Source organism: Vanessa atalanta, chromosome 27 (genome assembly GCF_905147765.1).
Source record: "Vanessa atalanta chromosome 27, ilVanAtal1.2, whole genome shotgun sequence".
NCBI lineage: Eukaryota > Metazoa > Arthropoda > Insecta > Lepidoptera > Nymphalidae > Vanessa > Vanessa atalanta.
The window spans coordinates 6,148,938-6,176,836 of record NC_061897.1 but is presented as its reverse complement, the minus strand read 5'-3'; the positions used below and the strand labels follow the sequence as shown (position 1 = coordinate 6,176,836).

Genomic DNA, 27,899 nt, shown 5'->3' with positions numbered 1-27,899 from the left:
TGACATAATCATTGTTACATTTTAATTAATTATTTGATGTTCATGTTATTTATACATCACGGCCCAGTGGTTAGAAAGCGTGAATTAAACGAAGATAGCGGGTTCAAACTCAGACGAACACCTCCGAATTTTCATGTGTTCAATTACTGTTTATAAAATGTGAAGAACTATCATCATTACCATCGTTGGGAAACATGCTTATGTTGAAAGAAATTCTCTTACATGTATATATCTCACTCGTATTGGAGCGTGCCTTCTGAAGTACTCAAGCCTTTGTCCAGCCGTGGGAAAAATAGGCATCGCCACAATGAAAAAATAAACCTTAAAAAATTAGAAACAAGGATAAAAATCGTTTGTATCACACAAAAGTCTAACAAAAACCTACATTTGTATAATAATATATAACGCACCCCATTCACAAGCGACCCCTAACTGCACCTTCTAACACGTCAATTATAAGTCTCGCGTTACGTAAATCCATTAGTCCGAAATCGAACCTACGTATCGAATTGCGTTTCACTTGATTTTCATCAGATAGGCATTAATAGGCGTCTATGTTGAATCAGTTTTCAACTCTCCTCGGATTAGAATTAAAAAAAAAACTCTGAAACACTTTTAAATAGTCAGATTACATAATAAAATGTAACAAACATCTAATTTTCTAAATCGGTTTATAAACGACGTATGCTGTACTGACAGGCCTTTTTGGAGTCCTTTAAAAATAATTTAAACTTAAAGTTACCACCGATTTCTAATGCAGATCGTATATTGTATGGCATATTCTGGTTCATTATTACTGGTTATTAAAAAAAAAACTACAAACAGTCCAAAAAGTATTTCTAAGCTAAAATCGACTTCATTTACGTATGTATATATTATATTTATATATTTAAACGTAAACCCTTCCATTAAAAATTGAGATCAACGAGACGAATCAACGATATCGTTTCGAAAACAAAATACACAGAATGATTATAAACACCGTGCTATTTTTACAGCCGTGATTGCCCAGTAGAGTCGAGATAGCTCAGTGGTTAGAACGCGTGCATCTTAACCGATGATTTCGGGTTCAAACCCAGGCAAGCATCACTGAATTTTCATGTGTTTAATTTGTGTTTATAATTCATCTCGAGTTCTGCGGTGAAGGAAAGCATCGTGAGCTAACCTGCACGTGGTGAATGAGAATCGGTCACGTATATACATGGACCTGCATTGAAGCAGCGTGTCGGAGTCAACTTCTAACCTTCTTTTCATTAGGGATACTTTGCGTTGCGTTACAAGCGTTGTACCAGCCGTCTGACCTGAACTTTTTTCTATTTTGAAGTATTTTAAAAACAGGCTAAAATATACTTATAGTATCAAAAGACATTCAGGTTTACATTTAAAATTATATTACCAATTACAATGTTATCATAAAACCTCCTACCACACATAGAGGGGACCCGTGGCTAATCGGGAACGAGTACATTGACCTCTTGAAGTCGGAACGTCGAACCGCTCACGTATATGCGTAAGTAAATTAAAATAATTAATTTATCAAAATTATTCTATAACAATCGTTAAAAAGCCTGTCTAGTTGAAGATATCGGGTTCAAACTCAGGGAAGCATCACTGAAAGCAAAATGAATCAAAATATACTTTAATAAAAGAGGCTTATATACTTTAATTATAGAATTATACTAAACTTAAACTATCACCGGTTCGGAGTACAGATTCAACCGAGAAGAACCAGCAAGGAACCAAGTAGCTTTTTTTTTATAGTTGTAATGGAATAGGCGTTTGTCTATGTCGTTTGTCCATCTCACCTGATGGAAAGTGTAGATGAAGACGAAGGTGGTACACGCCTATCCAAAAGAAACCTGTTCATTCTACTCTTAAGGGCTCAAGAGTTAAACATATCAGGAAAAATAGACCCAGGCAGGTCGTTCCAAATCTTGGCGACTCTCACCGAAAACGTGCTGTCAAACCGTTTAGTTCGACTTTTGGGTATGTCAACAACGTACGGATGAAACTTTTGCCTGCGCCTAGTAGTCCGATAAAGGAATAGAGATGGTTCAATCAGTACTAACTAAAGCTTGTCATTATAAAACAAAATGAAAAAAAAAAAGCAATAGACAAACAGAGCAGAATAAGGCACTGAACTCTCGCCTTTGGCCATTTGTATAAAGATAATTAACACTAATATTCTCACGTTTTAGAGTATTGTTTAATTTAATCAAATTAATATTTAAAAAAAAACGAACGTCAATCACGTATGTATCACCAAATAAAAAAAAAAACATCACGACACGTGAGAAAACAAATAAATAAATCACAAAGTTTACACACGTAACGATAAAATTAAAAAATTTTCCATCGTCGTGTAATCAGGAATTTTAAAATCGCATTTAAAGTCATCATTAAAACCGAGGTGCTTAAGACCTTTTTCGACATAATAAATCTGAGAATAGAATTCTATATCTAAGAAATAATAGTCATATAATTAAACCGCAATGTTACATATGAGGCTATCGAAATGTCAGTCGATAACAATAACTATGTCACAAATACTACGCTCAAAGACATAGTAAATACTCGCGGCCAGAGCGCGTAATGCTCTCCCTCCCACGCACCCCCAATTTACTCCTCTAATTATAACACGTTAGCGTAACACTAAAACACGCCTATACTCTATTCGACGTAAATCCCTACTAATATTTCAAATTCGAAAGTATCTTGTACTTGATCAAGATGAAATTTTGTTCGTTGATAATTTCGAGTTCCAGGAATGACATAGGTTTTTTACATACATTAGCAGCCTGTAAATTTCCCACTGCTGGGCTAAGGCCTCCTCTCCCTTGAGGAGAAGCTTTGGAGCGTATTCCACCACGCTGCTCCAATGCGGTTTGGTGGAATACACATGTGGCAGAATTTCGTTGAAATTAGACACATGCAGGTTTCCTCACGATGTTTTCCTTCACCGCCGAGCACGAGATGAATTATAAACACAAATTAAGCACATGAAAATTCACTGGTGCCTACCTGGGTTTGAACCCGAAATCATCGGTTAAAATGCACGCGTTCTAACAACCGGGCCATCATCGGCTTTTATTTTATTCCTCGAGGATAAATTTCGCGCACTCAAAGCCGTGAGTTCAACTAGTTTATCATAGTCAACAAGCAAAATATTTTTTTTTTTTTTTCAGTGGATGACACTTACATAGACATTTGGAACATATTTGCTTTTAGTAGAATATTATTCTAGAGCTATTATGTCAGGACACACCCTCCAAAGAATATAAACGTAAAATGTCAGAAGGTGATATGCGACATCTGCACAAATATTATAAACGTGTAAGTAACTCTGTACGTCTGCTACACACACGGCAAAACCACTGAATCGGTTTTGATGAAACTTGAACTCCTTGTACGGAGATAGGCTAGTTTTTTGAGGGTAATGTTAGAGATACAAGTTCTTGAAGCAATTTCGGCACAAACTGAATTCCAAGCGGGCGAAGCCTTGAGTTCATCTGGTTGACTGTACTAAATATATACATAAAAATGACCTGTAGAGTTGTTCAAAGAAAACAAACATATTTCCGTGCCTGTAAATGTGAATCTCAAGTTAATTGATTACTAACCCCACTCTCCTGGCTGGTCACCGTCGTCGGCAGACCGTGCTCCTCGTTGTATCTTCGCCTCGCCCTATGCCTGAGTAGGGCTGAAGCATCCGGCTGTCCAAACTGAAAGATCTGCTCATCTTTCCCACTCATAAAAACTCTCTCCGCATATTCGGCCTGGTACTCCTTGTTCTTCACCAAGAAATCTGTGCTTATGAACTCGTCCCGAGCTCCGTCTAGGATCTCAGACGACAGCCGAAGCGTATCCGATGTTTGCCGAAGGTTGACATCGGAGTCAGTTCGGTAGTTCTCGCATATTTGGTTGAACGTGTTGAAATATTCGCTGGCTAGGTCCGTCTTGGGCTGGTACACGTCTGGAGCGGGTGGGGGGTCCGCGGGGAGGAAGTTCTGGTCCATGTTCATATTGTGACGCATAGCCATATCTCCGACGACATCACTCACTTTTATCAGTTTGTCTTTCGTTTGTTTGAATTACTTTTATATAATTTCACTTATTAAAAAAATAAATCACTAATCACTTGGTCGAGTGTAAAAGTCTAACCTAAAATATGTAATTTTGATGTTTACATCAGGTTGTAAGGGTCGGTGCACATCTGGTGAAGCGCGGGTTGTAAAACGCGGTTCATACGACAACACGCGGCAAATGTGCTCTATTCGAGTCTATTGCGCGATCTTAGGGTGCTTCTTAAACTTGTCGATCAACGATCAAATATCCATTTGGCTATGCCGAGCTGCTATAGTAAGTAGCATTTGTTCGATGCGTATTTTAAGTTAAACTATCCGATAGATTTTCTTCAAAAGCATCAAAACACTCCAAGCCGATCGACTAATTAAAAAGCACCTCTACGCCTTTATCCAATTAGATAAGTATTCTCAAAAAAATCCGATTATATATTTCTAAATGTTGATAATCATTAAAAGAAAATTGGTAGTCCCTGCGTCCCGCCAGGTGTGCGCCGCGTCTTACAACACGAACAGACGAGCGTACAATCGACCGCCCAAGCGTCCGACCGCAGAATTAGGTAAACAATAACTTTTTTTTGTCAAGTGCTTAAATCTGCGCTCAGAGACGCCGACTCCGACACACAAGTCGTAACAGACTCTATCCTTAGTAGAAGCTGTCCAAAAAATACTTTACGCATTTCTTAAAATTCATTTATCAAAGTAAATTTATATATTTAACAGTTCGAGAAAATGTTCAAAATGCCTTTGCTGCTAAATGAAATAAAAATTATTAAATAACGCTCGTATACGAAAGATTATTATATGAACTCATCATGGTTGATAACACACCTTGGGAATGAAACGATCGCCTCCGGGCTATTTCTTTTAATATTGAATATTTGTAAATAATCACAAATTGACGAAAAAGAAACGGCCGAGTTTCGTTCGCCGATTTTTCTTAGGTCAGGGTAGTTTCTTTTCCGAACCGGTGATGGTGTTTTGTTTGACGATAAATAAGAAAGTTTAATGCTTCTGTATTGAATAAAGGAATTTGATTTGATTTAGTTTTCTGTATATACTTAAGTCTACTGAGTTTGTTGCCGGTTCTTCTTCTTCTACCGGTGGTAGCTTCACTTAATATAGTTTAAAAATTACGATTCAAAAATGTTTGTAAGAGTCTACTTGAATAAAGTATATTTAGGTTTTGATTTTGGCGAATTGATTTTATGACCGTTTTTAAATACAATTTATATTTAATTTTTAATAAGCCGCAGACTAGAATAATTATTTTCAAAACATATTTTGTTATGAACACACTCGAAACCCTTTTGAAGCCATTATTTTTACATAATTACGTATTCTTGTAAATTATTTATCTTAGCTGAAATCATATCATTAATTCTAAAATGATTTACTTTGAATTGCTTAATACTATAATCATCTATGTATTGGAACTTATAACACACGTAACGTAGGAACGCTTGGCAAAAATGTCTAGATATGTTTATGCATAATTTTCAAAGAAATAAATAAATAACATCAATCCTCACGCAAACAATAAATTTTCTTAAACCCGAATTATTAGTTAAATAAAATAAGTTATATTAGACTTGAATAAAGTATATTTATTACATAAGATTTTATGTACAACTGTTTAATATCCTTATCAAATTGTGTAATATATATTTCAACATTAGATATATAACCAATAGAATATGTCGTGAGCTAAGAATCACTTGTATTATTTATTAAATATTTATGTCAAAAACAAAACTTAAATAGCACAGACGCAAAAGAACTGTAAATATATATATATACTAAAGTTCATCGGACAGAGAATCTTTATTCAATATAGAAGTGTTTACACTTGCTTATTGATTGTCAAAAATCTACCACCGATTCGGAATTTAGCACCTCGGACCTGAGAAGAACCGGCGAAAGAAACTCAGCAGGATATATATATTTTTTTATATATGTTATAATATGTTATACAACAAAAACGGAGTTCGTGATAACAAAATATCATTGCAATACACTATGTTGTAAAGAAAAAAACATTTCTCTACGTATTTAAACAACCATAACCGTGAAACCAAACGAATCCCGCACTGAGACACCTTGCGTCTCCGGTCCCTGAGGAGAAATTTCACCGTCCTGGGAATCGAACCCCTGTACGCAGGTAGATCCCTTTCTCTTTGTTAACTTAAAATAACTTTAAAGTAACAATGATTTTAAGCGTCATTTCTAAAGCTTTGCAATTTTTTTATTGAAAATTATTTCTATTAAACATTCAAAGTTATGAATATTATATCAATTTTGCAAGCTGATTCGTCTATACGACTGTACTTTTTTTGGTACATTGTCTTATTATAAATCCATTCGCACACGACAAAATCCACGTGTATTAAGTAATAAAATAAACTTAAGAAATATAATGTAATTTTTATTTTGCTGTCCGTACTCTTCGCCTCACGCACACTAAGGCACCTCACCAAGGACCAACTCTTTATATCGGTTACGATACGATTCCGAATATAGCCGATCGTTGCGTTTGATAGATAGACGACCGAACGGCAACGATTCGATTCGATGCGATAACTCTCAACTTGTTAATAGTACTGGGACGAAGATCGCGATTTATACAACCAGACAACAAACCGATTTGAAAAAAAAAATCGATGTAATTCAAATCCAAAAACATAACCTTATTCGGCTTCATCGCTACGGAGTAAATCGTTCGTCCACCAAATGACCCTGTTAGTATTACGGACCGCTAATCGTAAGGTTTCCTACATAACCTAAATGCCCAAATTTTAAGAAAAAAATTAGGAATCATTCTTTAGTGTTTTACTTTCGGTTATACGGCTTGAAGTGCAAAAAAAAACATGCCTCAAAACAAATGAACATCTAAAACGTTGCAAATATATGTAACAAATCAGCCTGCAACTGAACTAGCATAACGAACCCTTGGCAATACAATAATAAATCCTTTAATAATAAATCGCTTCAATAAAGAAGCGAAGAAGAGGTTTCCTTACAATTATATAATTCAATAAAGTTAAAAATGTATTTGTTTGAACATACTATGGAGATATCACAAAACTATTAATCCGATTTGAATAAATGTCTACCGTTGACTAACTATAAAAGCATCATACGCCGCTCCGAAGTCCCGAATAAGATTCCCGATGTAGAAAAAGTTCACTAGTTCTCTATGTTGTCTTGGGTCTGGGTGTTCGTGGTACCGTCGTTACTTCTGATTTTCCATAACACAAGTGGTTTAGCTACTTACAATGGGATCAGAGTAATTTCGCATACATTATTGAATATACATATATATTTATAATAATGACAAGATATGTTAAGAAATATGTAGTATACCACCAATAGCGTATCATCCCCTTATACTACCCCTATAAATGATTGTTTCACTTAATAGATAAGGGATCATTGTTATATAAACATAAATTGTAAAGAATTAGATATATTCAACACAAAAAATAGTTTACGTCTATATTATTAAACTTTAACCGTTTTCCTCGCTCTTTATACTTGCTGTTTCTGTTTATGTTTTTAATGTAAGTTGTAATTTTTTTTTTTTGTATTAATTTTAAGTGAAAACTTGCTCGATTCATGTTTATCTTATATTTGTTTCTTACTGTTAAGTGTTATTATAATTGTTTGTTTGCCAAATAAATAAATGAAATAAAAATATTTCAAGTATAATCCAGGGCTCCTACGAGTTGTAATGTTAAATACTAGCTGTCGTCCGCAGATTCGCTCGCGTTTTAATTATTGTTTATCTCGTCTTAGGTCCCATCTTGGAGCTTAAGCTTAACATATATCAGATTTCATCAAATTCGGTTCAGTAGTTTGCCCGTGAAAGAGCACTTACGGATTTATTATATAGTATAGATATTCTCCTCATTAAAACATATAAAACTTATAACTGTGTTCAATATATATATCTACAGTCTTAATATAATACACACTTACATATATGTATATATATATTACAAGTTATAAATTAATTCTTTCTTAATTTCTTGTTGAAGTAGTAGAAGGTATTATTATTACCTAATGCATATTTTTTAATGAAACATTGTTTTCTTTAAGCCTTTAAAAATTAATTTAATTATTAAAAAATAACTTCAGAACATTTAAGTGATATCTGATTTAAGTATAACAAACAAAAAATAGTGATGTTACAACATTAGCGCGACACACTAAACAAACACGCGAAGTACATAGCACCACTTGGTCACGTCGCAGTCGGGCAAAAGCGATCCGACCACCGACGTCGAGTAACCCAACACTTTCGATATAGCTCAGTCAGCGTCACACGGCTTCACCTTACATACATAAAGGCAACGATACACAGAACGAAATATTCCAAAACTTATGTCGAAATATTTCGGTACTTGTGTTATGAACCTAATTTTAGAAAACGATGTTTATCAAAACATACTTTAAAAAAATCCTCTACTGGGCAAACTCGACATGCGAATATGATTAGAAGCTTATTCGACACATGTGGAATATCTAATGAGTTTGTGATGACTGTGTTACCCAGACGTCTTGCACAAAGTCCTTCCACCAGACATATATATTTTGTTTATTTTCACATTATTATGTCATATGGCATATATTACATTGGGGTTATGTTGCAGATACTGAATATATATAATATATATAATTGTATATAACTAACATGACTGTATTTTTAGATGTTGAAAAAGAGTAACTACTGAGTTTCTTCTCGGTAGAATCTACATTCCGAAACGGTGGTAGTTTTACTTTAAATAGTTTGTTAAATGTCGATTCAAATATGCTTGTAAAAGCTTACTTGAATAAAGTATATTTTAATTTGAGACAAACTTGAAGGTTTCAGAGATCATCTGACAAATGTCGACTACATATTAATTACAATTAAATCCATACTAATTAAAAAAAACAAAATGTATTTAACTCAACATTACTGGTCCGGATTTGAGCTAAGTATTCTCAGTTAACGTCCACACGTCGACTAGACAATCCTCGATTCTCGAATAATCAGTCGCTATTAAAAAATATATATATATTAATTTTAATAGTCCATCTCGCCACCTGCCGCTCGTCGCGTAATCAGTAGAAACGTATGGATAAGATAACCCTAGTACAAATTAATTAGATACATGTTGTTACGCGCGGTTTTACAAGCATTAAATATTATTGCTTCCGCTTCGATTACAACATTAAAGATTTATTCAAAACGATCGGTTGATCTTGATATTCGAGAAACGTACAGACGAATCTTCAATTTTATATCTTTATTAATGAATTTTAACATTTACATTAGCAGCCTGTAAATTTCCCACTGCTGGGCTAAGGCCTCCTCTCAATGCGGGTTGGTGGTATACACATGTGGCAGAATTTCGTTTAAATTAAACTCATGCAGGTTTCCTCGCGATGTTTTCCTTCACCGTTACTCAAAATTATACGAAAACAACTTAAAATATTTACTAGTACACATCATACATTATGGTCGGTGGTCACAAACGACATTGGCGCTGTAAGAAATATTAGCCAGCTGAGATGTTATGTCCACGACAGTACTAACTACTGCTGTTTGGTGACGGGCTAGCCGTACCACCGAGTAAAATTTCATAGTTTTTTTTTTCTAAATATATTACATATAGATAAGCGAACGAGCACATGGGTCACCTGATGGTAAGCGGTCACCACCGCTCACCACGAATATTAATCATTACTTTCATCGCTAATGCGCTGCCAATCTTGGGAAATGAGTAATGTTCCTTGTGCCTGTAGTTACACTTGCTCACTCACCCTTAAAACCGGAACACAACAATACTGAACACTGCTTTTATGCGGTAGAATAGATGAGTGGGTGGTACCTACCCAGACGGGGTTGCCCAAGTTTTATAAAAGTTGACATGAAATATATGGATCTAAGATCAAGATCGCGCGAGTCTGAAAATCGGACTTGGTTATATTTCCGAGTATATGTATGTATTCCACTTACATAAAAATCAATTACACAAAGAAATCTATAAATACATAGAGCCTTAAGCTCAAAGCGCACCTGCCCGCCAGCTGTTTAACCGGTTCGATTCCCGCCGCGTTCAACTTACGAGTTACGACTCAGCTGACCCGGATTTTTTGGTCATCTAAACGCGAGAATGTTAAACGTTTAACATATATTTAAAAAAAAAAATCGGTAATTTTTACCGATTTTCATCTATTTCACCTTATTTAGGAAAAACATAGTAATGACAGGTGTCGAACTTTTTTTCTGTTAAGTCAATTATGACTATGTTCATATAATATTATATATGAGAGAAACATATAGAAATTATGTTTCGTACTTTTTGTTGAGATGGCCCAGTGGTTAGAACGCGTGCATCTTAACCGATGATTTTGGGTTCAAACCCAGGCAGGCACCACTGAATTTTCATGTGCTTAATTTGTGTTTATAATTCATCTCGTGCTCGGCGATGAAGGAAAACATCGTGAGGAAACCTGCATGTGTCTAATTTCAACGAAATTCTGCCACATGTGTATTCCGCCAACCCGCATTGGAGCAGCGTGGTGGAATATGTTCCAAACCTTCTCCTCAAAGGGAGAGGAGGCCTTTAGCCCAGCAGTGGGAATTTACAGGCTGATAATGCTATATTAAAAAAAAAAACTTTTTGTTCTATAATAATTCCATATTTTTATTGCACCAAAGCTCGACAGATACTTCGACGAGACTTCGACAGATACGAAAAAAAAAAGTTAAGATAAATTAAAAAACATTTATAACTAAAAAAAAAATAATAAGCCAATTTCGATGTAACTTTAAACTGCGCACTTAATTTGAGTATAAAATACCTGATAATAACGATTATGACTTTCCCTTCGAAAATAATAAACAATAACCGTATAATAACAATATCAACATATAATTAACGAGCCCACGACACGACGCTACGTGTCAGGTGGGACATCTGTGAGTCAAGGTCGGAAGTTCGATTCCCCGGTCACGAGTGCACTTGAGCCCATTTTTGCAACCACACACAGAAAGTTTTTTTAAAAAGATAAACCACGAAAAAGACGTTTAGAAGTAGGTATCCAAATTCAATTATTAAAGATATTAATAAATAAATAAATAAATATTGGACAACATCACATCACACTCTGATCCCAATGTAAGTAGCTAAAGCACTTGTGTTATGGAAAATCAGAAGTAACGTCGGTACCACAAACACCCAGATCCAAGACTACATAAAAAATAGAAAAAAAAAATCTACATAGACTCGGCCGGGAATCGAACCCGGAACCTCAGAGTAGCGTACCCATGAAAACCGGTGTACACACTACTCGACCACGGAGGTCGTATTCGTATTCAAAGATTTCCAGATCCAAAACACTTTAATTTAAGTTCTTAATTGTATATAGTGGTAGTACCCATCTGGGTACCACTTATAATAAGTGATTTAACTGCCAAACAGCAATACTTTACATCGTGTTCCAGTTCGAAGTGTAATTACAGGCGAAAAATCTTGGTTCTCAAGGCTAATGGCACATTGCTGATATAAGGAATGTCTATGAATGATGGTAACCATTTATCATCACGTTGCACGTGACCAATTGGAGTTTGTGTGCTTTAATGCTTGCAGGGATCCCTACGATGAAAGTATTAAGTTTGTTATATGATATTGTATCTGTGGTTAAGTCTTTAGTTTAAATTATTGGGTGTAGATGTCATTTAAGTCCATAGTACTTTTAACATGTTCTGAAATGTATTTAATAAAACTTAAATATATAAAAATAATCTTTCCTTCTACGTTTATAAGTAATAATCTATTTCGCAATATCACCCACCGGCCTCGGTGGCGCAGTAGGCAGCGCGTAAGTCTCATAATCTTAAGGTCGTGAGTTCGATCCTCACCCGGGGCATATCTTTTTGTATTTATATTCCTTTTTATTTTTTTACTATGAACAGATAAATACAAAAATAAATAAAAACAACAATTAAATATCGCAATAATGTGGAATTCATTGAATCTTAATAATCATTTCAAAGAGAAATGATAAATTAAATAAATAACTTATATCAGTTTAAACATACAATATTTATATATATGTGTGTTAGTTTTTCTGTTTATCTGAGATTATTACACTTCAATACTGTTAAACTGTCCACCATGAAAAATAGCACATATAGAATATGTATTTTTTCACAAAGTTTTTTATATCATCTACTTTATGATAATTCGGCAGTAGATGGCGCTGCAGCAGTATGTATACCATACTAACATTATGTTTTTTTTTTATATAAATATTGGACAACATCACATACATCACTCTGATCCCAATGTAAGTAGCTAAAGCACTTGTGTTATGGAAAATCAGAAGTAACGACGGTACCACATACTCCCAGACCCAAGACAACATAGAAAACTAATGAACTTTTTCTACATCGACTCGGCAAATTTTGTATAAAGGTAGCTTGAACTCTAAGCATGGCCACGGAGGTCGAGTAGTCTGTACACCGATGGTGTGTCGAGGAGGTGTGAAACTTACTTACTACTTACTTACTCTGTCGGTCTGTTGCTTTTTCACAGCCAAACCAATCAAAATTTGATACGAAACAAGCTTGAACCCGTTGAATTTTTAATACCTAACACTTAACGACCAACTCCGAAAAGGACAACTTGTAATCTATAAAATTGAATGTCGAGACAAACTTATAACACATTTTTCAAAGCAGGCGTTATTTAATCGAACGTTTGAATAATGAGTAATAATATTATCATTGTTCGCGAGATACGACCGTTACACACAACGCACACGTGTAAAAGCGTTAGAGCAAATAAGGGCGCTTACATACGTAGCGATTCGAATGTAAACTTTCCTATTTCTACGTGAGAATCGATAAAATCTAACTGCATACTTTTTTATCATGTATAAAATCGTTTCTAAGCAAATTTCCGAGCAAGTTAAGGAGTTCAGCCCTAAATACTTTGGCGCAAGAGATATATCGACCCTCTCTTTCTATCAGACTCATACTATGAGCAAGCGATTCGACACAACCAAAGAAAGATTGGGTTGGTTAGTTGGTTAGTATACTTGGTGGTAAGGCTATGTGCTAATCCATCTAAGGAGGAACCTCTAATCATACGCTCAGCAATACTTCTAATTAAAAACGAGTGAGTAAGTGAACTGCAGGCACAAAGAACGTCTTAGTTCCCAAGGTTAGTGGTGCATTGGTGATATGAAAAATTATTAATACATTCAAACTCAAACTCAAATTCCTTTATTCAATATAGAAGCATTACACTTATTTATTGATAGTAAAATTAAAAACTACCACCGGTTCGGAAAAAGAAACACCCCGACCTGAGGAGAACCGGCGAAAGAAACTCCAGCGGGTCTTTTTTTTGTCAATCTAATTAAATACATATATTGAATATGAATAGGAATAGCCAGGAGGGTATTCTTAGTATTGTTGTATATAAATACTCTTATTATAAACTATATTCAATTAATAATCTAGTTTTCAAAGATTGATGGCGCATTTATTCGAGGAATATTTCTTTACTTCTCTTGATTTGTGGCGTTTTGTGACACAAATCAAATCGAATCAAAATATACTCTATTCAATTGAATCGTCATTCTACAAAACTATATTGAGTGAAGCTCCCACCGGTTCTGTATGTAGATTCCACCGAGAAGAACCGACAAGAAACTCAGTGTGTTGGGAATATTTCTTACAGAGCTAAAGTCTATGCTCCGAATTGGATACTTATCAATAGGTAACAATTTTAGTCCACCTAGCACACACAAACAAAAAGTGAATATTAGGGACAGGAAATATCCACTTCTATCGGTCAATAATTTCGTCATACGAGCTTAAAACCATACCGACGACGTTTTGTAACGCAACGTCGCCTCGTCTGCGTTAAACCTAATAAAAATATCAAATGCAAGTTGTCATAATTACAAACGATCAGACGGCGAGTCGCCTCGTCTGTGTGTGTGTGTGTCTGTGTAACCTCGTAGAGGACGGAGGTTATCGTTGTTAGATTTAAGCATGTCATGTGCAATATATTTATACATACATATATATCTAATCAATTAATTTTGCAATAACATTTACTGTCTAGTATTCATGTAAATATGCCACTGCTGGTCTGAGGCCTCATCTCCTTCTTTTCTACATCAGGCCAGTCCAATTGTTGGTCATCAGTTAAGAGCTTGAATTGATTTCGTTTCAGATTTCTGGCCTAAAATACCCCTGACATAATCCCTTCTACAATAAATAGCAAAATTAAAGCGACTAGAAAATATCTCTTTCTAGTACAAACTTAAGAATCTCGTCACTGGTGTCTGAACATCATTAATGCAGGAATGCCGATGAATACATGCAAGACCTAGGTCGTACACGCTGAGAATAATGTTTATGAGATTTAATTAATTGTATGTTTGTTTTATAAGGGAAACTGATTGATAACATTAAAACGTTTTCCTTTGTCGGTTTAATTTATTTACAATTACGGAGACATTGTATTCAATCACTATGTATCTTAAAAAAAAGTCACCGCGTGTGTTTGTCTGTTAACGCGATTAACTCAAAAACTATCGAACATATTGACGACCTCCGTGGTCGAGTAGTGTGTACACCGGATTTCATGGGTACGCCACTCCGTCCCGGGTTCGATTCCCGGCCGAGTCGATGTAGAAAAAGTTGATTAGCTTTCTATATTGCCTTGGGTCTGGGTGTTTGTGGTACCGTATAACAGGCACAAGGGACATAACGTTTTAGTTTCCGAGGTTGTGGCGCAAGGGATGGTTAATATTTCTCACAGCGCTATTGTCTATAAGCGGTGGTGACCACTTACAATCAGACGGCCTATTTTCCTGTCCGCTCATACGTAATAAAAAGTCATGGAATTATAATAAAAAGTTCATTTACGATCCAACTTTTAAAAGTTCGTTTATAGACGCTTTTATGTAATGTTACTTTTATGAATTTTTTAGATGTAGGCAATAAATGGTAAAAGGTTTCAGTGCTTGCAAGTTCAAGTCATATTGTATAAAAGCTTATTGTTGTATCTAAGATGCGGTTTGTAACTGTAAAATATACTGTCTCACCGAGTTTGCGTATTGGAACTGACAAGGTATTGAAATTTGGCGGTAGAATAAAAAACATATAACATATATGATAAAACAGCTAATAATAAGATTATATAACCTATTACAATCCAAGTAAGAACATAGGCTAATATTTATGCCTAACGACCAACCCCTAAAACATAAGCTTAGCCGGCAACAACAAGGAGCTCATAAAGCTCATCTCAAGCAAAATCGCGTGCACTAAGTGTATGACATATTGAATCAACATCCGGTTAACGAACGACAATATTCAATCACAGCCGGATGGGAACGATATCGTGTTGCCCGGGAATCGAACCTGACACTCCCGACATCCGGCTCAAAAGCACGCTACTTACGTTCAGAGCTAGGGGTTAATTTATGTGTGACAAGCGCGTGAGGTCTTTAAGGTGATCAACTTTGACGAGATAAAGTTATTGTCACATGTTAATAAACTCCGGCAAACATAAAAAATCATGAAATACCTTCCTAGACATCGCATTCCTTCCAACTTCTCATTTTCCGAGATTGGTGGTCCATTGTCGATGTAAGAGGTTAATATGTCCACCAGCCGTGATGGACCCAATGGTTAGAACGCGTGCATCTTAACCAATGATTGCGGGTACAAACCCAGGCAAGCACCATTGAATTTTCATGCGTTTAATTCGTGTTTATAATTCATCACGTCGTGAGGAAACCTGCATGTGCCTAATTTCACATGTGTATCATATATGTGTGGTGTAATATGCTCCAAAACTTCTCATCAAAGGGAGACGCTCAGCCCAGCAGTGAAAATTTTACAGGCTGTTAAAGTTACGTCCAAGAGCGCTACCGTCTATGGACAGTAAGAATCATTTACCATCGGATGGCCCATTTGGTCTCCCTACCAACTTTAAACATAGTTCGAGATATCTCGCGTCATTTAGGCCAATCGTTCCCTAACTGTTATGATAATGACGTATAATATATTCATTTAAACATTTACAACTTAGAATTCGATATCACACACGCACACACGCACACACGCGACACTCGTGTGTGTACATGTGTACGCTGTAGACGCTACGTCTCCATGCGCATGAGCATTGAATATTTATAAGACATTTAATACGATGATTTATTAACGTTTCTGTAAAGTTAGCTGGAAACTTATAAATAAAGAGGCTCCTAGCGGGCTAGCGTCTCCACTCTCTACGTATATTGAAATCAAGTGACAATTATGTAAACTTTTGACGGAGGGGGGGGGGGGGGGTCTCTTTATGGTCTACCAAGTACACTCGGTACTTGGTAGATCATAAAGAGCCCTCCCCAAATTTCTAATTGACTAACATCTTTATACAAATTTACCTTACTATCCGTTATTCGTAACCATCTGATCCGTAAGTAACAAATCAATGGAGATTCTGATTAACGTCTCGTCGACAATTCTGTTAACCTTTCGGATAATGGAAGCTCAATCGTTAAAACAATTGAATCAAACCGAAGATAACGGGTTCAAACTCAGGCAAGTATCTACCCACCCCTAGTCAAATAAGCTTCAAACCTTCTCCTTAAAAGAAGTGGGGACGTAAGTAGCACTAGAAGTAGAACAATAACAGGCGGTAACTTTACTTGAACGCTTAGTAATTATATAAATTGAGAACAAGTTTCTTTCCTTAAATAATAAATGAAAAAACGAACATTAAAAACTTAGTAAAAGTATGAAGTAGCCGAGCCGCATAGCAATCAATGGGCCCCTCCCCCCACGAGGGCCACGTCAGAGACTTCGACTATTGAATATTTTATAACATCGCGAATAAAATCGATTATGCAACAGTAAATTAAAATAATTACGTCAACTATAAAGGAAGGTATTTTTCATTGGATCGATTATGTTTTTAAACGACAACGACGGACAGAGCAGCAATGAGATCCTGTACGAATTCACTTCGAATCTCACTCGTGAAATATTAACAACCGATTTACGGTGATACGCCATTTTGATACGTGTATCCTATGAATGTTATATATTTTAAAGTCGAAATCGGATGTCACATACTGACATTTCACACTAGAGCTGTGCGATGAGTTTCGAATTGTTCTTACAGAATACATCTACGGGACAAATTAACGAATAACATTTTAATGTTTAAAATATACTTTTTAGACTAAAAGAAAATTGTACTAAAATAAATTACGACGAGTATTTTTTTTTAAATTGTTTTCAACATTTTTATTCTTATTTTAGTTTCGTTCGTTCGTTTCGTTCATAATCGAATGAATAACTTTCGTTCTTCAACGAATTACTATTTATATCCATTGTAAAATATTTATTTATATATTTTTACAAACTTTTTTTTTTATATTTATCTTAGAATAAACCGTTACTCCTCATAGCTATAGCCGTAGTAAAATAATATATAGTCTTTATATGAATTTTATTGTATTTTTTTGTTATAGATATAGGCGTAAAGAATATTAACCATTCCTTACATCGCCAATGCGCCACCAACCTTGGGAACTGATATGTCATGTCCCTGTAGTTACACTGACTGGCTCCTACACACAGTAACTTTTCCGGATCATAAATTCAAATCATTTGTAAAAATACATCGGTAAAGAAGGCATATTATTCGATACAAGATTATATAGATGATAAAAAAAGCGTGGAGCTAATACTTATTGACTTCCAGGCATGATATATTACATACATATATAATTGTAAGCATTTAACTAACATGACTGTATTTTTAGATGTAGCTTTACTTAATATAGTTTGTTAGATGACGATTCAAAGTGCTTGTAAAAGCCTACTTGAATAAAGTATATTTTGATTCTGTTTTTGAGTAAGAATAAGTTTTGCGGTTTGGCGGTTTAATATATGATAGATATCTATCTAAACATATTTAGTATCTATTTTAATTCTACGGCTAATCCTATACAATTTTCTGTAGAACCTTGACACGATACGCCATTTCCCAACAAACATAAACACACAACCTACGCTCTACATTCTTAAAACTATAACTATTAATTGTGAAAGTTCTACATCAATCAGAATAATTTTCACGTGTATAGTGATCAAATAAAAAAGCTTATCACATCAGCATGATAACACCGTCCCTATCACAAGGCGATTGATATTAGTGACGTCATAAAACAATTGCCAGTTCAAATGGCGCGTAGGCTTTTGTTATGCAATGCTTCCTAGTCGGTTACGACCTTTGTCATTATTTGTATAATTTCAAACATTAATATTTATTAATACCGAAGGATTCCGGCGACGGCGACCGTTCTCAAGAGATACTACAAAACTGCACACACATGTAGTGTATATGCGTGTGCACAAACATAGGCACAATATTCCTTCGTACTCTTAACCCTATATTACCCGTATATCCGATATGACTGACAAGACTTAAGCAACGACAGCAACGGCTTTACATTATTCCTGCTTAAGGGATTTTCTTAAAAAAAAAAAAAAACTTTTCGCCCGACTCTGGATTTGATCCTATGACCTCGAGATCTGTCACCTTATAAACCAAACACTAAGCCAACGAGCCGTTAATATAACTATAACAAGAATCTAAACATAGCCAAAGCCGGTTAACAAATGCTAGTCAATATACTACAAGTAATTCTACATCGAGGAAGTGACGTTATGATTCATACCGCGAGGGTTACTCAACGATACAACACAACCCTACAAGATAACTTATCTTTGTATAAATAAGATAAAATTAAATTTAACATTGTTTAATTTATTTAATTGAAATGTTTTAGAAGTAAAGAGGGGCGTAGTGCACAGTTGATAGAACTCGTGGATTTCAAACGCGAATACAAATCCGCTGAGTTTCTTTCGCCGGTTCTTCTCAGGTCCGAGGTGTTAAATTCCGAACCGGTGGTAGATTTTTGATTATCAATAAGCAAGTGTAAACACTTCTATATTGGATAAAGATTTTTGACTTTGAGTCAACACTCAGGGTACATGAAGCCTGTGAACCGGGGGACAACTACTACATTTCCGCGGGAGTTCGCAGTAATGTCAATAAATAGAGCGCTATGCTCAGGCCCGTCTTAAGCACAACAAAGCGCCCAACTCCATTGCCACTATCTGTTATTAAAATGATGAAAAATGGTAACTACAGAGCATGCCGGTTCTTCTCAACAGAATCTACTTTCCGAACCGGTGGTAACTTTACATTCAATTCAACACTGTAACGATTCAAATGTGCTTTTTATACATTTACTTAGTGGTAGGGCTTTGTGCAAGCCCGTCTGGGTAGGTACCACCCACTCATCAGATATTATACCGCCAAACAGCAATACTCAGTATTGTTGTGTTCCGGTTTGAAGGGTGAGTGAGCCAGTGTAACTACATCCACAAGGGACATAACTTCTTAGTTTCCAAGGTTGGTGGCGCATAGGTGATGTAAGGAATGGTTAATATTTCTTACAGCGCCTTTGTCTATGGGCGGTGGTGGCCACTTACCATCAAGTGGCCCATATGCTCCTCCGCCAACCAATGCCATAAAAAAAAGAGTCTACTTGAATAAAGAATATTTTTGATATTAAGTTATAAATCAACTTTATATATTAAATACATCTTCTCAAACGATATTTCGAAACAGATACAGAAAGTCAATCGTAGATCGAAATACAGACAAATATATCTATATAATATAACATTGTTCCGGCGGCCTGATGAAAAGTGAAATTTAATTTGATTTATCGTCTTGAGAGTGGGCGCGGGCGTCGGTTACAGTTCGCGGACCGATTAATATATAATTAAATTGTTAAATTCCTCTTATAAAATTACTGAATATAATTAACGAAAATGTTCGTTCTTTTGTTTTAGATTTTGTATTGAACGCACCGAAAGCTTGATCCGAGACGATAACGAACGCAACTCAAACTAAAACTCAAATTCCTTTATTCAACATAGAAGCATTACACTTTCTTACTGATGGTCAAATTAAACACTACCACCGGTTCGGAAAAGGAAACACTCTGACCTGAGAAGAACCGGCGAAAGAAACTCAGCGGGTCTTTTTTTTTTTCGTCAAATCAATTATATATGTTCCTTGTACCAATGTTATGAGAATCACCTTTTCTCATAAAAACATTAATATTATTCCGTACATACAAAACATTACAGAATATATATTGAGAAGCAACAGTCAATATCTTAATTTCTTTAAATTTATACCTTAATGATTGATGATGATGAACTTATTGTGTAGCGGAAAACATCGTAAGGTCGAATGTTTCATATGAAATTCTGTCACGTGTAGCGTTCAAACAATGGGGCAGCGTGGCGGGGAAAGCTCTAATTCCCTTACGAGTTATTTAAACAGAGAAACATTATTATATGTAACATTTCAATATCAAACATGCGTTATGTTAGATATTGTTACGATACGATAACATTTTTTTAACTTCACGTGCGAAAAAGAATACAAAAAATGACATTTCACAAAAATCTCTCCCAAATTGAGTTATATATTTACGTTCATTTACTACTTAAAATATATATATGATTAAATTCCTTTTATACAATTACAGAATATAATTAACGAAAATATTCGTTCTTTTTTTTTAGATTTTATATTGAACGCACCGAAAGTTTTTACGTATCAAAACATATTATACGATATTAAACGTTTTAGACATATACATACTTAAATGACCGACGATGTTATTCTATCAGCACTACGTAGTACGTACGTGTTTAATTATTTTTATATCATTAAATGTTATAATTGTCATATTCGAAGTCGCACACTGCCTAACATTTCACGATCGAACTCTACGTAGAGTTTCGAGTTTCGTTCGTACAGAATAACTCTACTGAACGGTTCAACAGACCTCGCGTCTTGGACCACGTGGGCATTTATATATACGAAACAACTATATGGATAGTATTTTAAGTTATAGTACAACTTATATTTTATATAAGAAACTATGTTATATATATATATATATATATATATATATATGTTAATGTGATACGTAGTGATATTTAATTATAAATTATTTAAATTATATTATAATTATTGACTGATTAAAATAAACAAATTTAAACAAAATAAAATTCTCTTAAATTTTAATTATAGAAAACACTATCAAAATAAATCGTTCAAATAATTATATGTATGTTATCTGTTCGTTGAGAAATTTTAATTTTTAAATACGCGTATAGTTTAGAATAAATATCTTTGTATCAAAAATAACTTTGTAGTTATAAGTTGGTTATTAAAATCTTATTAAATTTTACTATATTTCCCTTGGACAGCTCCATTTACCGAATCCTACTCCTATCGTACTCCATGATACGAAAATGCAGAAAACTTTTATCTTCATAAAACTTAAAAAACGAATACCATCAAAAAAATCCACAGTAAATCCTTACGACACAAAAACTTCAATTCACAAAATGAAAACAAAAATCAACACTTCACACAATCTTAACGTACACACAATAGTTTTATAAACATTTGTCATCACTTGTTATAATTTCATGTCACGATGTATCCGTGCGCGCGGCGCGGCGCGTCGTACGCTACTGGACGTTCATGGCCGACTGCCGCTCACTTGGGGCTGTGTTGCTAGACTCATTTTATTTTTTACCGATTTATTTTAATTTTTAATATCATGTCACATGTTTTATTATTTTTATTAATCAATATATCAATTGTATAAATAAAATATAAAGAATAAAAATTTAAAACATTAATAGGCTTGTGCCTACATAAGGCCTTATTGAAAATTGTTATTTTTTTTTCTTAAATTATGAAATTTAGTGATTAATTTGCTGTGATAATATAATGCTTGAAATTAATCAAATTATATCTTTTTAATGAAACCTTACGATTAATTTATATTATTTATTATGTATTTGTTAATATATAAATTCTATAACAACAATCAGTCCCAAAAAGAAGTCATTTTTTTTAATTAGGTCATCTTACTACAAAATTATTTTCAATTAAAAAAAACCACATGCGTTAATAAAAGAGATAAATGCGTCTCAATAGTATTTATAACAGGAACATTGTACATTCTATACTTAGTATAAAACTATTTTGTTGTTTTAATAATATAAACGGTAAATTAATAATTATTAGCAAATAAACTTTATTTAGTAATTATTAGCAGTAATATACAAAAAGTCAATTAACATACAAAATGTCAGATAAATAATACAAATATAAGTACTGAAATAAAATTAATTACCCACATAATCTCCCTCGAATCGGGCAGATTAATGTATCGTCGGTGTGGCATCACGCGACGTTGCCGCTCTTACGCGATACGTACAACGAGGTTAAAGTTTTCTCAACAACTTTTTTTTTTAATTTTCAGCGAGCTTAGAACTTGGGACTATACGGTCGTTAGCCATTTTTTAAGGGAATTTTAAAAGAATGATAAATGATAATAGAAATGTCTAAACTTTTTCAGTTCATTGTTTTATAAATATATTTTATACAAAGCTATATTATATTGTAAAGTTGCTTTCATTACAACTTTAACGAGGATTTCATATCCATGACTCTAACGTCGAGTTCCTTTATTCGTTATTAGGTCAGTTACCGATCGTTTTCGAGCTACGGGTAACGAGTCGTTAGCTTCCTTTATACACGTCACAAGATTACTTTTACTCGGTAGGGCTTTGTACAAGCCCGCCGTCATATGTATATTCTAATAGCAACCTGTGTATCGTTGTGTTTGAGCCAATGTAAAAAACACAAGGGATATAACATCTCAGTCCCCAAGGTTGGTGGTGCATTGGCGATGTAGGGATTGGTTTTATAGTGCCAATATTGGCCGTATTGGTCATTTACTATTAAAACGGTCGATTTGCAAGTGTTTAATAAAAAAACACATTTAGTTAATGAATTAAATCCCCATGAAATGAAAACAAATCTCCTTGAATATATCATCTGTTTCTCTTGTGTATCTATAGAGATATATTAGATCAGCCTATCAAGTCAAAGAAAATCAAACAATTTATACAAACTACATGTCCCAGCTTCGCACAGGTCCAATAAGGGTACTACACTCCACCTGTAGATTGGAAATCTTGTTTTTCTTACAGACTAGGAAAGTTAAAATTCCCGGCTATTCCCTACAATGATATGCATTAAACATATAAACCTTCCTCTTGAATCACTCTGTTTATAAAACTCAAACTCAAGCTCCTTTATTCAATATAGAAGCATTACACTCTCTTATTGATGGTCAAATTAAACACTACCACTCAAAGTCGCATTAAAATCCGTAAAAAAAGATCTAAACTTGCATTTTACACTGTCTAGAGATTTGACTTACCGGCCATCCCGACTTCGTACGTGTAATACAAAGGTACTCAGTATTGTTGTGTTCCGGTTTGAAGGGTGAGTGAGCCAGTGTAACTACAGGCACAAGGGACGTAACATCTTAGTTCCCAAGGTTGCTGGCGCATTGGTGATGTAAGGAATGGTTAATATTTCTTACAGCGCCATTGTCTATGAGCGGTGGTGACCACTTACCATCAGGTGGCCTATTTCTTCGTCCGCCTAACGATAACATAAAAAAAACATACATTGTATGATATGATATTGCACGGTGAGACTACATGTAAGTAGTAGAACTTTTGCCTTGATCATTTTGAATAGTAATTTATTTTTTATTTCGGATGTGATATTGTAACTACTATTTGTTGTCCTAATGATAATTAAATATAAAAAAAAATCCATTGGTTGAGTAATTCTTGTGCATATAAATCACGAAATGTACGACTTCATGAGTACGGATTGTATCTAGATCGGCAATTGTAATGTTTGCACCGAATTCGTTTTCTCTTCACAAACGTAAACAAAACTTGAACAATGAACATCGGAAACAATCTCACCGGAACATTTTGTTTTATTTTGATACTTAATTACCTAGAAATATCGTTACTTAGAGTTCATTTGAAACTTCGTAAACCTACGTTTTTTTTTAATACTAATATTACATTAGCAGCCTGTAAATTTCCCACTGCTGGGCTAAGGCCTCCTCTCCCTTTGAGGAGAAGGTTTGGAGCATATTCGCGTGGAATATGCTCCAAACCACGCTGCTCCAATGCGGGTTGGTGGAATACACATGTGGCAGAATATCGTTGAAATTAGACACATGCAGGTTTCCCCGCGATGTTTTCCTTCACCGCCGAGCGCGAGATGAATTATAAACACAAATTAAGCACATGAAAATTCAGTGGTGCCTGCCTGGATTTGCAACCGAAATCATCGGGTAAGATGCACGCGTTCTAACCACTGGGCCATCTCGGCTCGAATACAAATATTATAAATGCATTTTTGTTGTTATCTTTTCACGATTAATCGGCTAAACCGATTTTGATGAAATTTAGTATGGAAATAGTTTGAATCTCGGGGAAGAGCATAGGTATAGGAGCATACTTTTTAAATCACCCCTCGAGGGGGTAAATTGGGAGTGAAGGTTTGTGTGCTACGGGTAAATTTTTATGAATGTCATGCGCGTAAAGCTACAGGTTCAGCTAGTATCATTATAAATGTTACAGCCAGCGAGAATAACTTCGCTTAAAAGTTATTAATTTCCGATAGAACTTGGTACAAGAATGCACATCATTACCACCGAGTACCGCTAAACAGCAATGATTAGTATTGTTCTGTTCCGGTTTGAACGGTGAGTCAGCCAGTGTAACAGCAGGCACTTGGGACGTAACATATCAACAAACATAGTTATATCAGTATAGATAGAACACATTTAAGTGCTAATTAATTAATTCATTAAAAGGCGTCGCTGTATTTCGGCATCGCCAAGGTCCGATACGTCGCAATAGGATATCATTGCGAACCGCACGGCAGATGAATGACAATGTGGTACCACCATATTCATACGGCACGTTCAACCGTGAATGACTCTTGACTGGAGGGTTGCGGATTTACCATTTTTTTTAAGCAATAACAATGCGCTTGTTAATTATTACTAATATGATATTTATGCGTCAAATTAAGCGTTAGGCTTCTGCCAGTGGTTATCGGACTTAGCGCCATTATGGTTATACTCCAAAATCTCCGCGAATTTACAAAAAAAATACCACATGAGTTGTCGATACGACGTTCAAGTTCGGCGCGTTTTTCTTAAAGTGCTCTCGAAGCACGTAAGTGTCGACAATACCAACTAAAAGGGTTTTTTTTTAAATAATAATAATGTAATAGTTAAGCGGAGGCGCAAATGAGCAACCTGGTGGTATGGTCACCACCGCCCATAGACATTGGCGCTGCAACCTTAGTAACAATGATGCTATGTCCCTTGTGCCTGCAGTAATACTGGATCACCGTTCAAACCGGAACAGAACCAATATTGCTGTTTGGTGGTACAATACCTGATGAGTGGATGGTACCTACCTAGACCGGCTTGCACAAAACCCTGCCACGAAGACATAATAATTTGAACAGTTTTGTCATCCCCGTGTCTCGGACAGCACGTCAAGAGATTGGTAATTTTATTATTTCTCATTATTAAATAATTGTAAATTATTTCAATAAAATTAAAAACTTTGAACCATTGCTAATAAATATTAGAGAAACAATTAATTTTCATATAAAAAAATAAACCGATAATATCAATAGCGACATAGTACGAAACCGGTATTAAAAATATGCGTCACCATCGAATACCCACTTATAAAACGTATAATATTCACTAGTTACTACTGGACATATCTACAGTGACCAATAATAAAAATACGTAAGACGGACCGTCCGCTGTCAACCAAAGACACGTATTACGTAAAGGCGCCTTCGTCCATAATATAACTTGTCTAAGGCACTCCCTGTCGACGTAAAAAAAAAAAACATTGAAATAAATATTCACTTTTTAAATAACGGCGTGATGAGAACACGAAAACTACACGAAGATTGCCGGTTCGAAGCCGAGCAAGCAAAATTGCAATTTGCTTAGTTTGTCTTAAGAAAAATACATCTCGTGAATATGTAGCTAGTATCTACTCGGCCCCGGACGATGAAGTCGTCACAGTATTCCACGAGCATTAGCATTAGCATTAGCAGCCTGTAAATTTTCCCACTGCTGGGCTAAAGGCCTCCTCTCCCTTTGAGGAGAAGGTTTGGAGCATATTCCACCACGCTGCTCCGGGTTGCAATGCGGGTTGGCGGAATACACTTGTGGCAGAATTTCGTTGAAATTAGACACATGCAGGTTTCCTCACGATGTTTTCCTTCACCGCCGAGCACGAGATGAATTAAAAACACAAATTAAGTACATGAAAATTCAGTGGTGCCTGCCTGGGTTTGAACCCGAAATGACTGCAAATCCGACACGTTCGATTAGAGTTCAGGCGCAGGACAAATGTCTTAACGTGCTTTCCGAGGGACGGGAGACACACCTACTTTCAGAATCAAATCAAATCAAAATTTACTTTATTCAACTTTTACGAACACTTTTGAATCGGCATTTAACAGTAAAGCTACCACCGGTACGGAATGTAGATTCCATCGAGAAGAACCGGCAAGAAATTCAGTAGTTACTCTTTTTCAACATCTAAAAATACAGTCATGTTAGTTAAATACAATTATATTTGTATGTAATATATCCTGCCTGGAAGTCAACAAGCATTAACTCCACGCTTTTTTATCATCAATATAATCTTGTATCGAATAATATGTCTTCTTCACCAATATATTTTTTACAAATGATTTGAATTTATGAAACGGTAAAGTTAAAAATGTCTGCGGAATGTTATTACTTCGGGTTGTTACTAATAATTTTTCAACAGACCCAAAATCTTTTTATCGGTCCGATCTGGGGTGCGAACTCGGTTCCTCGGAATCGGTGACCTAACTATCCATGAGCCAACGCGGTGGACAACCGCATCGGATAAAGTGGTGGAATTAGCTCTAAACCATATTAAGTGGGGAGGCCTTTGTTCCTTTGTTCTATTATTGCTAATTAATTTAGTAATCATATTAATAATGATTATTATTTAAGTTAGATAACCTCTGAAAGTACTGTGATTATAAGTCGTACGATTTTTTTATCTGGAATTTTCAATTACGTTAGTAGATAAAAATTGATAGAGATTGGAGGATTTAATAGAAATAACACTATATATACGAACATACATATATATACGTGTGTGTGTGTGTGTTGGTGTGTGCGTGGACGGAACGATAGTATTTGTTATAGATCACATATAATGAAAATAATTACTAATTTACAAATGGCGGAAAATTTAAATAGTTTTTTTTTTCAACACCAAAGACTTCAAAAACAAAATATCTTTTATACGAGAAGGGTTTATGTGGTATTCGAGTTTTGAATTAAATGTAAAGCCACCACCGGATCGGAAAGTAGATTCTACCGAGACGAACCGACAACAAAATCAGCAGTTACTCTTATCCATAATTTTAATTACAGAGTATATCAGTAGAGTATCAATCTTTTTTGTTAATATATCCTGCTTAGATATTAGCAAATAATAAGTCCACGCTTTTTTATCTTTATAATATATATCTTGTATTGAGTAACATGCCTACTTTATCGATGTTTTTCGACGTGAGCTTTAAATTTCTTCGCATACGACTGCAATAAAATAAAACTATCCATAATATTAAATGACGTGTCATTCCTTGGTGGTAGGGCTTTGTGCGAGCCCGTCTGGGTACGTACCACCCACTCATCAGATATTCTATCGCC

General features: G+C 35.1%; 1 protein-coding gene and 1 non-coding gene across 10 annotated transcripts in view; one reads left to right on the top strand and one right to left on the bottom strand.

The window, feature by feature from the left end:
* LOC125074414 (protein daughterless) overlaps positions 1 to 27,899 on the bottom strand; it is a 126,678-nt gene that overhangs the window by 19,167 nt on the left and 79,612 nt on the right. For 6 of the 9 annotated variants that reach the window (XM_047685749.1, XM_047685750.1, XM_047685746.1 and 3 more), the window contains exons 1-2: positions 21,563 to 21,749; positions 3,621 to 4,161 (exon numbers count right to left, since the gene is read on the bottom strand). The exons of 2 other annotated variants lie outside the window; for them this stretch is intronic. In XM_047685749.1, coding sequence (XP_047541705.1) covers positions 3,621 to 4,040 — 420 coding nt within the window. In that variant the 5' untranslated portion in view covers positions 4,041 to 4,161; positions 21,563 to 21,749. Of the gene's footprint in view, positions 1 to 3,620; positions 4,162 to 21,562; positions 21,750 to 27,899 lie in introns of those variants that run through there. One more of the 9 variants, XM_047685747.1, reaches the window with a different exon arrangement.
* Trnam-cau lies at positions 11,930 to 12,002 on the top strand. Its single transcript has one exon. It is a non-coding gene; the product is annotated as a tRNA-Met (tRNA).